Source organism: Carassius gibelio, chromosome B15 (assembly GCF_023724105.1).
Source record: "Carassius gibelio isolate Cgi1373 ecotype wild population from Czech Republic chromosome B15, carGib1.2-hapl.c, whole genome shotgun sequence".
Taxonomy (NCBI): domain Eukaryota; kingdom Metazoa; phylum Chordata; class Actinopteri; order Cypriniformes; family Cyprinidae; genus Carassius; species Carassius gibelio.
Window position 1 is genome coordinate 26,133,482 of NC_068410.1, and position 14,865 is coordinate 26,148,346.

Sequence of the window (14,865 nt, forward strand, 5' to 3'; positions counted from 1 at the left end):
TGAGTGATCCAGTCATATATAGATCAGGGCTGCTAACGCGTTTTCATTTCTTCTTCGCTGCTCTAAACAGGGGTTGCTTGTGGCAACACAGCACAACTTCCTGTGTTTTCAATGCATTTTGAGCAGCGAAGAAGAACCGTGCAGCGGTTAGGCAAAGCTTGCGGTCATAACTAGGTATTTTTTAAGAAAATGGTATCGGATCGGTATATGGGTTCATGTACTCGCCGATGCCGATGCCAGAATTTGTTGTGGTATCGGAGATATTTCCGATACTAGTATCGGAATCGGAACAACTCTAATAAACAGAGAGAAGTAGTTCCGGCTACGATGTTCTTCCGCAAGACGCAAGCAGTTCTGTTTATTAACCGCTAGAGCGTCAAAAGTACCCTACCGCAGCTTTAAGCAGTACAACTGTTGATAATAACATGAAAATACAGAGCACAAAATCAGTATATTAGAATAATTTCTGAAGGATCGTGGGACACTGAAGCCTAGAGTAATTATGCTGAAAATTCATATTTTTTTCATAACAGGAATAAATTACATATATAATATATGTATAAATATATAAATATATATTTTTTTCCCATAATTATTTTATTATAACATTTTTTTATATAATTACAATATTTCTGTTTTACTGTATTTTTGTTTAATGCAGCCGTTAGTGAGCATGAGAGACGTCTTTCAAAAACATAGCATTGTACAGACCCCAGAAATATTTTGCCAGATAACAAAATGAAATGAATTTTAAGCAAATTTTCTTCCATTGAAATAGAAATTCTTCAATATGCTCTGCTCGACTATTAGTTTCTTCACAGTTTCCTATGACATTGGGCTGTTTCTACCTGTGCAGTCTAAAAGAAAAGTGTTGGCCAAGGAGGGAAGATGCTGAGTTAAATGCCTGGCACAAGAGTGCAGAGCGAAGGTGTTGATGAATGATGAAGCAACCATTACATGTCTGTTTGTGACTCTCTGTCTTCTTTTAAGTGCTCATGCAAGATCCATTCGTGAAAAAAAAGCCACAGTGCGTTCTTGGCCTCACTTGTCTCCAAGGAAACGGTTTATGCCTATGCAGGGAAGTGCTAAAAAGACTCATCTGTAAGACTGGTTTCTCATCTCACATCACAAGGAATGTGTTGCATTTACTTTCTAACAATGCTGAGAAGAACTGCAGGGTCAGACTGCGCATGAGGATATAAAGACTGCGAAGGCTCTAGGAGTATTGAAAACACATCTAGAGCTAGAAATTAAAAGCATCTATCAGATTCTTTAATACGGCATCTCACGCTGTTATATAAGTCTTTTCTGTAAATTCATACACAACAAACAAGTTTGGCAATGAAATTAAGCCTAAAAGGCAAAATAAGATGACCTCTGAAGGATCATGTGACACAGAAGACTGGACTAAAGGTGGTGAATAAATGCAACTTCTGTGACCATGAGATGACGTAAAAAAAAAAAAAAAAAAAAAAAAAAAAAAATATATATATATATATATATATATATATATATATATATATATATATATATATATATATATACATACATGTATATATATGCCAGTCCCATTGAATGGTCATGTAACTAAACAATACAATAATTTAACATAATGATTTATTTTTTTTCTCAGCAACACCAATAATTAAAAAATGTATTAATAATCTAATTACTAGCTCCAAAATTAATTGAATGTAAATGGATGAAATGATTAATGAATGAAAATGTCACTATACAAATTATCTAAAAGGTTGGCTTCACATTCATGTAAAATAAGTAAATAAATAAATAGCACGTCTTATTTTCTTAATTTTGAGGTTAATTATGACCAGCACAGGTTTTGTGAGTCTCACCCAAAACTATCATGGAACTGCATGCTGAGAATAATCCAGACTTTTACCCGAAAGAAAACAAGACGTGACTCCCACTGAAACTAGAAACTGACAAGAGTAACAAATGAAATCCGTCTTGCCAGCTATCAGAATTGGATTTTCCATTCACATGACCTCTCCAAAGACTAAGAAAAGAAAAGTCAGCACTGCAAAACAGGGTTGGTGTAGATGCCAACGTTTCAGGGGTTGTAAGCATCACACAGCATGCCATCTCGAATGAGACATAGCACAGACATGTCCTATTACTGCGCAGACAGTGGTCTGCAAACTCAACACTGATGGATGGCTAGCGACGACTCACTGTGTCCTGTTTGATTTCACTCACCTGAAGATGGCCTTGGTGCTGTCACTTCCACATTTGAATCCCTCCGCTCTGAAACAAGCAAGAAAAAGAGAGAAATTTGTTGTGTTTTGTAAAATGAACAACGAAACTAATCAGAGTTCTCATTCAGATTTATATAAATAATATAATATAATAAAAATGTTCAGCATGTGTATCCTTAATTAATTACCCAAATTAATGCAGATTATAATTACATTAAATAAGCACTTTTTATTCATATAATTTAAAATATAGTTTGAGTAGATGTTTATTTCATGTGTTTTGATGATCACTCAATGTCATATTATCATAAACATGTATGTTGCAGGTCCTAATTAACTTACTGACCAGCTGGCAGAGTTTTATTTGCTTGCCAAAGGCATGTTTTGTTGCTCAGCAAGAGTTATAAAATCTATTTCTGTGTATGATGCTGTTAAGAATACACCCCCACCTGTGGCTAACCCCCTCTGTGTGTGTGTGTGTGTGTGTTTCTACCTGAAGGCCACCCTGTCGTTACTCTTTCTCAGGTCAACCAGCTGCAGGATGTCATCCCTGGAGCAGCTGAGCAGCTGCCTGTGGTTGGGGCAGAGGTCCAGTGACGTCACTCTGCCCTGAAGAGGCACTTCCTGTGTGCACGTGCCTGCCCTACAGAATACAGACAACCGCATTTCACTTTACTGTCATATCTTAGTGTAACCAAGCATAATACAGCAAACAGGGAAACATGACAATTCAGTACTTGTGTTTATTTTATTACTTTTATTTATTTTTAGGCATGTGAATTAAAGTACATTAAATTCTGAAATTAATACTTGCTAATTAAAAATACTAAATGCAATTAAAATAGCATCTATTTTTCAATTCCTTTCAACAAATGTCAAATTAAATAATAATAATAATGATGATGATGATGGTGATGATGAAAATAATAATAATTTGTTGTTTAGTCCTGGCCTTCAATTATACTGTAATTCTGAATGGTTATAATTATACATTTTATCTCTAGAAATTAAAAACAAAATAATCCATTTAACCGAAGCATCAGTAGTGGTATAGGTAATATTGGCCTTATTAATAATTAGTAGAAAATGTAATTATTTATGAAAATAATATTAATAATTACAAATGTAAATGTAAAGTTTTAAAAAATGTTATGTTAGACATTTGATGTTTAAAATTATTTTCATGCTGATGGGAGAACAAATGGATTTGGACTATTTTACTGTATTTTTCATTATTTAAATAATTTCATGTTAATTTTATGTTCAATAATATTTCCAATAGCTAATATCTTAAGTTATCTATTAACTACTGATAAAAAAAACATTACATTTAAAATCACATTTAAAAATTAAAATTAAATTAAATTAAATTAAATTAAATGTGTGCTTTTTAAATGCTTTTAAATTGTAATGGGACACAACAGTGAACCCTGTTTGGGAAAAGTAACCTAGTTGTTGTTATTGCCATCTGGCCTCATATTATTTTTGTGTTGTATATTAGGACAGATCAAGCACCATGAGGCTTAAGGCCCATCTGAAGTCTGAAATCTGACAAATGCAGCTCTCCATCGAGTATAAGGAGACTGATGTCATGATAGATTGTCTCATTACACTATGAGTGATACACTTAATAAGACAAGAGAGGCGACTGCAGATGTGCAGCCTGAGGACACAGTCTGTTGTTTCCTTTTATATTCCAACAAGTTATCATCTGGATAAGGACAAGGGGAAAGATTGTGAATCTCAAGATATTTAGCATTTATGATTTCCAGGTGTCACTCGGTAAACCAGAGGAGGCTCGTTTTTCTGAACGTTGTGCAAGACAATGATTTGAATTTCAATCACAGAGACAGGCTGGAGTGTTTATTGCCTCTTCAAGAGACACAGATTTTGTGCAAGCTTATTATACAGTGAACACGTAACTCTGAAAGTAACTCTTCTTTTCCGAAAGAGGCAAAAATGGTCAAAGTATTGCATGGAGTAAAACGCAAATGTCATTATATAGCACAAATCCCATTACGACGAGATGAGCTGAGAGGAGAGACAATCATGTGGTCTGATGGTTGCTAGGAGACAAGCGAGCCGTCGGCTCCTTGGCAGCTGAAAGCTGTGGTTGCTGGGAGTGAATGAGAGATGTCAAGGACTGAGACGTGGTGTAAATAATGGCTCTCTTTCTACCTCCGTGGCGTCATCTATATTGTCAGCTTCATGCTTAAAAGGTGAATTACGTTCGCCGTGAGGCTTTGTGGCCTATGAAGAACAGAGCTTTGCTGGATCAACATCCTTGGTGGTATTATTTTACATCCCTTCTCCAATCAGAGCAATCAAAACGCACTGATATTCTGAAGAAGGAGGGTTATGCAACAATTGAGGCATGATATTGCAGGGTCACTTAAAACGCAACCAAAGGATTTTTTTAAAGCAACCTTATTCAAGGAAACTTGATCAGCTCCAGTGTGACATAAGGGACATTTGTGGTACACCATTAATATTTAGTAGCAGATGATGTAAGCTGTTCTTACAGCAGCAATTCATTCAATCAAAGACACATGTTTGCTGTTTTTGTTTAAGGGAAGACACCACAGGTGAATAGGGCAACATCTTCAAAGTGCCCCATTATGCCATTTCCAATATTGCCCTTCATGCAGTGTGTAATGTAACAAATGTAATGTAATAAAACGATCAGCAAAGCCGAAAGTGCATGATAAACTTACTGTCTCCCAAAATAGGGAATCGACTCTCTACAGACTAATCGAGTCGTTAGTAATTCAAATCCCACTTTCGTGATGGTTACACGTCACTGAGTAACACATTTGCATATTTCCCGCCTATGTTCTATGTTGGCTGGCAGTGAACAACTTGACCACACCCACAAACAGGTCATTTTACTGATGACTGCTTCTCTAATATCAGGGAGTTAAAAAAAAAATGGGTAAAGTTCAATGCAGGATTCACTAAACACTTACTCTTGAAAAATGGCTCAATACCCTGTTTATTTGGACCAGCTGCTCCACTAAATCACAACCTGTAATATACAAAATATGGAACTATGGCAATAGGGGTGCTCCGATCACGATCGGCCGATCGTTAATGCGCATCTCGTCAGTAAAGCCGGTTCTCTAATCAGCGGTAAATTCCATCAGGTGCGTGATTTCACATAGAGCAGCTGTTACTACACAGAGCCGTTGTTAACTGAGAAGATGCGCAAATAAACGCTGAAAATTAACGTGATTTGCGCAGCTTCTTAGTTAACAACGGCTCTGTGTAGTAACAACTGCTCTATGTGAAATCACGCACCTGATGGAACCAGCTTTACTGACGAGATGAACATTAACGATTGGCCGATCGTGATCGGAGCACCCCTATATGGAAAATGTGCGTATAGTTTCCGATGCACTGTAAATGGTAGACCAATTACAACAGGGCCATCTGACTAATCAGAGCATTCTCACGGAAAGGAGGGTTTTAGATAGACTGAGTCTTTGAACTCCTTTGAACGAATCGTTTGAGAATCGCTGGAAAATGAGGTGATATTAAATGCATATTTTGAGAAAACAAAAGTGTTTTTTGACCTTGCATGCATGTAATCCTATTGTAGGAGACTCCCAAAACAATTTTAGGAACTATAAAAATAGCATAATAGGGGCACTTTAACAGATTAACGGTACAATAAAGGGAAAATTAGCACATGAGCGCAATTCCAAAAGAGTGCTGATGGACATGGAAATTTCTGCAGGTAATTTACTAACAACACTGTCACAAATAAAGAATAAAGAAATAAACAGGCCATAGTAGAAGAGGCCAAAACATTGACAGAAGTTGCAATAAGTTTAGAATCCTAGCTGAGGGTTCTAAGTCGTCTTTTATTTCCTGAAGCAAATTAAAAATAACATAGCTTGGCAAACAATTTGTTGGTGAAAAAAATCCTCTCTCTTCTACCACATGCTCTCTGTTCTCTGCCGTGCCTCCTCCTAGCAACAAATTGCAGCCATATCAAGTGCAAAATAGTTTAAGACATGCTTTTTTGGGTGTTAAATAATGGCTCAAATACCAGCAATTTAATGAGCGCAAAATTTAGTAACGCACGTTGCATGATTAATTTGAATACTCCCCTACCAATAATTTTGCGTTTGAAAGGGAAACTCCTACAGATGCATATTCAATAAGGTCAGGCACAAAAATAACTTTGTCCATGTCTTTTCAGCGCTAATTCACCAATTCGCGTCTTTAGTAAAACCTGACAATATAATTTTAATGCCAAAAGATAGTTTGCACTGGCGACAACTGTTAGTAAAACTGCCTCTTAGACTATGGTTTTGTATTAAAAGTTTTCTGAAATGTTATGTTTTTAAAAGCAAAGAGATTATTTAATTAAATTATATTTTTATTTGTTTGTTTTTTTATTTTTACCCGTTGGATTTTTTTTATAACTCTATATATCAGAAAATATTGCCAACAACCAGAAAAAAATAAACAATCAAGTCTTTAGGAATACCAATAAGTATATAATAATAATAATACATAATATAAATAAATAAATATATAAATAAACCAGGTGAAGGATATGTGAACAAATCACTCTTGATAACAACAAAACTGTAACGTTTAGTGCATGTAAATTCTAGTGGAGATTTCTGGCTCAGCGTAGGAGAAAAAATATATACTTTTCAGAAAAACGCATGTATTATAATTTAAATCTACAGACGCAAATAAAATAGTGCAATAAAAAGTGCAATAAAAAAAAACACTAAAATGTGTATTGTGGATATTTACTTCCCACTAAAACATGTAACGGAAGCAAAATAAATCAGTTCAAAATTCTGCAGTGTATGTAAAACCAATAGTTTTGCCTGTAGTGTTCTACCATAAGATGTTGTTGTTGATTTCTTATCCAATGGATTTTAGATATTACATTATATTAACCATATTTGTGTCATTCCGTCCATTTAACATGAACAGGGATGCAATTCTTGTGAAAGATACTATTAAATATATATAGTTCTTGAAGTCCCAACTTCTTGTCCAAGCTCTTGTTCTCTCCAGACTGGACTATTGTAATGCTTTCCTGGCGGGCCTTCCTGCATGTACTATCAAGCCTCTATAACTGATCCAGAATGCAGCAGCAAGGGTTGTCTTCAATGAGCTAAAAAAAAAAGCTCACATTACTCCCCTCCTCATCAGGTTACACTGAGACTTGTCATGGTACTTGTATACTGTTGTTGTTCTCTTGTTGATCTGATTGCTTCTATTGTTCTCATTTGTAAGTCACTTTGGATAAAAGCGTCCGCTAAATGATTAAATGTAAATGTAAGATTGCAAGAGCTGAATCCAAATCATCAATATTTATCTTGCTTGATCTGTCCGCTGCTTTTGACACGGTTAACCACCAGATCCTTCTGTCAACCCTACTGACAAAGGGCATCTCAGGAACTGCACTCCAGTGGTTTGAGTCTTACCTATGAGATAGGTCCTTCAAAGTGTCTTAAAGAGGTGAGGTGTCCAAGTCGCAATATCTATCTACTGGGGTGCCTCAGGGCTCAGTTCTTGGACCACTTCTCTTCTCTGTCTACATGGCATCATTAGGTTCTGTCATTCAGAAAAATGGCTTTTCATACCACTGCTATGCTGATGACACTCAACTTTACCTCTCATTCCATCCTGATGATCCGATTATAGCTGATCGCATCTCAGCTTGTTTAACAGACTGGATGTCTTACTGGATGAAGGACCATCACCTTCAAATCAACCTTGCCAAGATAGAATTGCTTGTGGTTCCAGCAAACCCATCGTTTCATCACAATTTCACAATCAAGTTAGGCATATTAACCATAACTCCTTCAAAAACAGCCAGAAACCTTGGAGTTATGATTGATGATCAGCTGACTTTCTCAGACAACATTGCTAAAACCGCAAGATTTGCTTTATTCAACATTAAGAAAATCAGGCCCTTTCTTTCGGAACTTGCTGCACAACTCCTTGTTCAAGCTCTTGTTCTGTCCAGGCTGGACTATTGCAATGCTCTCTTGGCAGATCTTCCAACCAGTTCTATCAAAACTCCACAATTAATCAAGAACATTCCAGCAAGATTAATTTTTAATGAGCCGATAATAATACACGTCACACCTCCGTTTATCAATTTGCACTGGCTACTAATAGCTAATTTGTTACTTCGGACTTTTGTGTCCTCTAGAAGCTCGTGTTCTGCAAGTGAACGTAGCTTGATTGTGCCATCCCAAAAAAGCACAAAGTCACTTTTACAGACTTTTAAATTAAATGTTTCCTCCTGGTGGAATGACCTGCCCAACTCAATCCGAGCAGTCCTTAGCCATCTTCAAGAATCAGCTTAAAACACATCTCTTCCACATCTCTTATATATATATTTGGTTAAAAGTGTATTTTTAGTTTCAGTTCACTGTAGAAATTTGATTTGATCCAACATACTTCTTTTGTTGTTTGTTTGTTTTGTCTTTTATTTGAGAAAAAGTAAACCAATTATCTGTGTAGTTTTTTTTTTCTTTAATCCAATGACAGTGTAGGTGTTTTCAGTGTAGATTTCATGAGATTAAAAGCATCAAAGGAAGAGTCCCCCCAAAAAAGAATTAATGCTAATATTTCAAATTTTCATAAATGCATTTACAAAAGGGTTTATGAGTTCTCACTTAGATTTAAGTGCATTGTGAAGCTAATGGAGATGCAAGTTTCCTTAACATCTGCATAACTTCTTGCACAAGCCTCACAATGTGCTTGTCAAGTTTCACAACATGCTTACATTCACTTACAATTACATTCGCTTCTTATAAACTTGTATGACAACAGAGATAAAAAAAGAAAAGAAAATTGTTTTTTTCTTATGTACACAAGTTATTTGGCTTCAAAATACATTAGCTGAATCTGAAATTGCATACTGTATGGCAGGTAATACATCTGTTGGCAACCATTAAATTTACATTGTAACCATTAAAAAAAAGTATGTTCTATATGTGACCCTGGACCACAAAATCATAGGTAGTAGTCATAGGTAGCACAGTAATTGCTAAAAATACATAGTTTGGGTCAAAATTATAGATTTTTCTTTCATGTCAAAAATCATTGGGATATATAAGTCAAGATCATGTTCAATGAACATTTTGTAAATGGTTAACCATACATGTATCAAAACTTAATTTTTGATTAGTAATATGCATTGCTAAGAACTTTAAAGTTGTCCAAATGAAAGTTGTCCCCTTGGAAAGTCGTGGCCTAATGGTTAGAGGGTTGGACTCCCAATCGAAGGGTTGTGAGTTCTAGTCTTGGGCCGGACGGAATTGTGGGTGGGGGTAGTGCATGAACAGCTCTCTTTCCACCTTCAATACCACGACTTAGGTGCCCTTGAGCAAGACTTAGGTGCCCTTGAGCAAGGCATTGAACCCCCAACTGCTCCCCGGGCGCCGCAGCATAAATGGCTGCCCACTGCTCTGGGTGTGTGCTCACAGTGTGTTCACTGCTCTGTGTGTGTGCATTTCAGATGGGTTAAATGCAGAGCACAAATTCTGAGTATGGGTCACCATACTTGGCTGAATGTCACTTCACTTCACTTAACCCTTTCGAGTCGATTAACGCATATATGCCCCGCTAAGAACTTAAATTACACTCTCAGTTTTAATCGTACAGATAAGAGCAATACATCAATCGAATCTGTAAAGGGTCTAGTTTTTTTTGGATACAGACATAATAACAAAAAACCTTTGTGCACTTATAAAATAAAGATAACAAACAAGGTGCGCTGTCTACAGTCTTTGTCTCCGCTGATCGTCATGTACAAACATTTCATTAAAATGAACTGTAACTCCGTGAATACTCAACGAAGAGACATGAGAGAGATATCTATAGAAAGCCTGGAATGTCTACTTTTAAACTAAACGCGATTTTATTAATAAATAGGCAATTTTATTAATATGTATATATTTTTTTACTTTTTGTCTCTCGACCACATACTGTCCAATCCTAACAAACCACACATCAATGGAAAGCTTATTTATTCAGCTTTCAGATGATGTATAAATCTCAATTTTAAAATTGGTTTTGTGGTCCAGGGTCAAATATATGTATATGGGTGGTATGAATACAATTCCGGCATACATGTTTCAGCTGCTTCACTGTCAAGTCCCAGAAAAATATTTTTAAAACAATTAACTAGATGTTATTGCAAGTTTTTAGTAAAGTGGATGTCACTTGAATCATGTTGTTGTTATGTTTCTAAGTTGGTAAGTTCACAACGTTAAAACATGGAGATACGTTTTTTGCCATATATCCATTTAAAGAACAGCAATATACTAAATTGAACCAAAAGCATAAAAACATTTAGCCGAAAAATAATTCACATCTGGGAATTGAATTCCACGCAGAGCAGCATAAACACATTTTAGCATCAACTGTCAACACATGTGGAAGAGTTTCCCTCTGTATGACTGGGCCTGTGGAGAAGCCAATCTCACGCATTACCACAAAAGTGTTAACACGCTGTCTATCGCCAGCGATGACCACACACACCTGAGGCTACACTGTTTTAGGTCATCACACTAGCCAGATGTGTGGTGACAGACAGCGAGCACTGCCAGCTGGGTTCATTATTCACAATTAACTGTCAGCCCTGGAAATCTGAAAGGTTGCTGTGAAAAGCACTGCAGTGATCAACACATTTATGATGTGAAGTTTTCTAGGTTTTACACTTCTACAAAGCCATTAAACCACAGCTCGTTTAACAAATCCACCTTCAACTGTACATTTTAAAGCAATTACATTCAGACCAGAAAAAAAATGTAATAACTTTGTGTACACAAGCAGACTCAGTCAATATCCGTCTCAGGTAAATGTTTATAACAGAATAATTACAGAAGTGATAGCAATGTTTTCACCACAGATGATACGTGGTCATATGTTTTCATCTAACATCAAATTAAGTTTGAGTGATCCAAGCAGATGTATAAAGATGGATAATAATACTAGATGTACTGTAAACCTGAGTAGAAAGGCTAAATAAGAAAACTTTTATGTTCCGCTTTGCTTGTGAGAATACATCCCATTTGTGTGGAAGCTTATTTCTGACATGGAATAAAAATATGAAAAGGTAATTGCGACTAATTGCGATCTCACAGTTCTGACCTTTTCACACATCTGAACGTTTGAAAAAACATTTGTATGATAACTGACCTGACTGCATGCAGAAAAAAAACAGACCTGGCAGGACGTAAATTTTGAGAAAAAAAAAAAAGTCAGAATTGTGAGAAATATATATCATATTACCAAGATTTGTACATATGTGAATTGAACATAAGGTTCAGATAATCTTTTCCTGTCTAATGGCCTGTTTACTCTTGGTCAGTTCATGTGCTTTCTCTGACTGGATCTGGATCTGATTTGTTTAAACCTTTCCATCTACACTTGGCCACATCAAAAACCAGATGCATTCACACTTTTCCAGTTTCATCTTGAATGCTTCCTAGACAATCTCAATTGTCTAGGACCAGGTGTAAACAGGCCCTAAGAACGCATTTATTAGACCTGACTATGGGGCTCAAGTTCCTTTCATTTTTTATACTCTGAACGGTAAAAAACACAAGCCAGATCCTTCTTTTAATTTATTGCTTTACCAAGTATTGTGACAAAAATCTGACAAATCATACAATCTTTCCCATCTTTTAAGGCACTGGTCTCAAACTCAATTCCTGCAAGGCCACAGCTCTGCACAGTTTTGCTTAACATTTATTAAGATGAGTTTTTATATTGTCCGATATTTTTTTACGTTGTTTGTGCAGTGGGTGGTGTTGTAATTGCCCTGTTCTTACCTGCTGTCCCAAAATCGTATTTTTCTGTCATAATGGCTGCTGATGATGAGGTACTCTGAGCACACAACATCACTACAGAAAGACAAAACCTCAATGGTTTGTATGCCTGTGCGTAGAAACGATAAAGAAATATGTAAATTACTCATCTGTGCTAATATGTTGAACAAATTATTGTAGACAGATGCAGAAAGTGCTCATTGTTAGTTAATGCATGAGTGATTAGATGCATATTTTTGTGACACATACAGGCTGCTCGCTGGAGGTCCCATATCTTCACAGTCCTGTCCGCACTGCCCGTGACCACCTGCCTCTGACTGTATTTAAATCTGGCTGCTGTCACTTTACGAGAATGACCTGTCAATGTAACCTAGAAAAACAAGATATACTTATAATGAGAAGCTAAACAGAATCTCTCTCTAAACATGTCAAGAACATTTACATGTCATAATTTCTCCCCAAATTAAAAGTGGTTTTATTTTGCTTTTTTTTTTTTTTTTGCAGTTGATATTCTAGTATTCAGTGTCGCTTTTGATCTTTTTTAATTCATTGTTGCTGAATAAAAGTGTTAATATCTTTTAAATATCTTTTGAAAGTATGACCCAGACACATTTTCTGAGTAATTAATCCAAACATGTATTTTCTTGCTCTATCTCTCTCTCTCTCTCACACACACACACACACACACACACACACACACATATAAATAAAATATTAAATACATTTTACAGCATTTGGAGTAATGGTGTCTTGTTAAAGTAGTCTCCTCTCATTTTCAGCATGACCTTTCTGTCATGTAAGTACATTTTCAGACATTACATTTTCATTACATTTATGTTATGCCAAGCCCTTTGAACTTTGTACCTCATACAAAATTTATAAAAATGATTTCTGATTTTTCTATAAGAGCGTCACGTTGTTGTATTCTTAAAAATTCACCCCATATTCAATGGACTGTATTTTCTAATATGAGAAGATATATTTTATACAATATAAGATTCATTTTATACAATATATTAAGTCAAATATGTTGGGCCATAAAAATGACTGCATAGTAAGAATGACCCATATCTGGCCTGTTTGCATCAAAAATCATGTGACAAGCTGAATTCCGCCCCATAAAACTCTCCACGCCTCACTGCCATGTAAAACACAATGAAATCTTAGCAGGCAGAACAAGAAACATCTTTAACGAGATTCATACTGCTCTCTCTCATCTGATGATGCTCTAGAGTAATTCAGAGAGACAGACTAGCACAGCGAGGTTTGGGTGGGTGAGAGGTAAGCTCTGTTACCTTGGGAACGCTGTCCTCTAGCCTCCAGAATAGAGCCGACTTGTCATATGACGCAGCTAAAATCCGAGTGCCCTGATGGAAAAGCACAGTAACACATCCGACAATGCATTAGAGCAGTAACCACAGCATAATCAACTCAACAGCTTTACAGGAACAGTCCCCTTATTTAACTAATAAAGATCCTTCAGTAGCCAAGGACTCTTTTAGCTCAGCTAATTGGTATGTGCTTATTAGCAATGAATCAGTAGAGTCTTATGGAGTGTTCTTCAACTCATTTAAGCAGGGGTTCCCTTTCAGTCGGTCACTCTCAACATCACGTTGGTAATGACAGACTTTGGGATCTTGCTTGGAGAGCAAGTGGCATGCACACTGGCATGCGATGACTGCATCCAGCTGCCGCTGATCACACTGCGAGTATAACTAGGCAGCAGGTGCAACACATACTCCGCTTTTAGCTTCGGAGCCAAGTGATCACATCGTTTTTCTCCTGACTAGTTTACTGAGAGACTAAGTATGAATGAGTTCAGCGCACTCTTTGAAGCTCTTGATGTTGGTGGTATGGCGCTTCAGCGGTGGTGGTTTCCTGTGTCGAATGGATTGCACACATCAGGCTGCACTACCCCGTTTGTGTTGCAGGCGGACATCTCTCCTGTGTGCTCCTGCACACTATAAGAGCTTTTTCCCTAAAATAGCATTTACCGGTGAATATTTTTAAAGACGACATTGCATCTTGAAAACTCTGGGCATTAAGCATGCTGAGGTGCCATTCTCGGAAGAGTCATGTTCTCATTGCGGGAAGATGACCATCTTCGAGTTGCGGGGTAAACTCCGTTACCTCAAAAGGTGTGGTGCTCCTTTTGCTTCTGCCTCGATATAGTTCTCGTCATGACTGCAGTCAGGCAGGGGCAACTTCAAGCAGCAGTACATGTGGTCACAGGGTAAGAGTGATGGCAAACCCTCCAGGAAACCAACCCTTGGGGGACCATCACTCCTCTTGCCCTCCACAACCAGTTGAGCTGCCAAAGGAACGTGGTGAGCCCTCTACAAGGAGCATATCAGCAGTATCCTCCAGTGCTCCTCCCTACGATTGGATGTCAAATCGCTGCATCGGAGGGTGAGCAGGAGCATTCTGGATAGGAAGATTGGGTGCGCTGCTGCCCTCCGGGACTTTAGCAATGCCTGAATTGGATCAGGAAATAAAGGGCAATGGTTTTCCGGGGCACCATGAGGGTTAGGCTCGAGTGGAGACCTCCACCGTGTCCCGAGCCCTCAAGGTTGGATGACTGGTTGGATGATTGGTTGGGTGGCCCCCACTGGTTCTCAGTGCCTCACCCCGGTGACATTCTTCCTTTAGGTGCATGAGGGGCTTACCAGGCCATGGATGGCACATTTGTCCTGCAAGGCTTATTAGATTAGATTCAATCTTATTGTCACTGCACATGTAAGGTACAAGGCAACGAAATGCAGTTAGCATCTAACCAGAAGTGCAATAAGCAGTAAGTACAGAATATACAAGGTCTACAATATGTACAA

At 37.3% G+C, this 14,865-nt stretch overlaps 1 protein-coding gene across 2 annotated transcripts in view; it reads right to left on the minus strand.

The window, feature by feature from the left end:
- The window catches only part of LOC127972540 (protein Atg16l2), a 38,069-nt gene that overhangs the window by 8,890 nt on the left and 14,314 nt on the right, over positions 1–14,865 (minus strand). For both annotated transcript variants that reach the window (XM_052576131.1, XM_052576132.1), the window contains exons 12-16: positions 13,333–13,404; positions 12,287–12,407; positions 12,041–12,146; positions 2,710–2,859; positions 2,218–2,265 (exon numbers count right to left, since the gene is read on the minus strand). In XM_052576131.1, the coding sequence (XP_052432091.1) occupies positions 2,218–2,265; positions 2,710–2,859; positions 12,041–12,146; positions 12,287–12,407; positions 13,333–13,404 (497 nt within the window). The remainder of the gene's footprint in view (positions 1–2,217; positions 2,266–2,709; positions 2,860–12,040; positions 12,147–12,286; positions 12,408–13,332; positions 13,405–14,865) is intronic.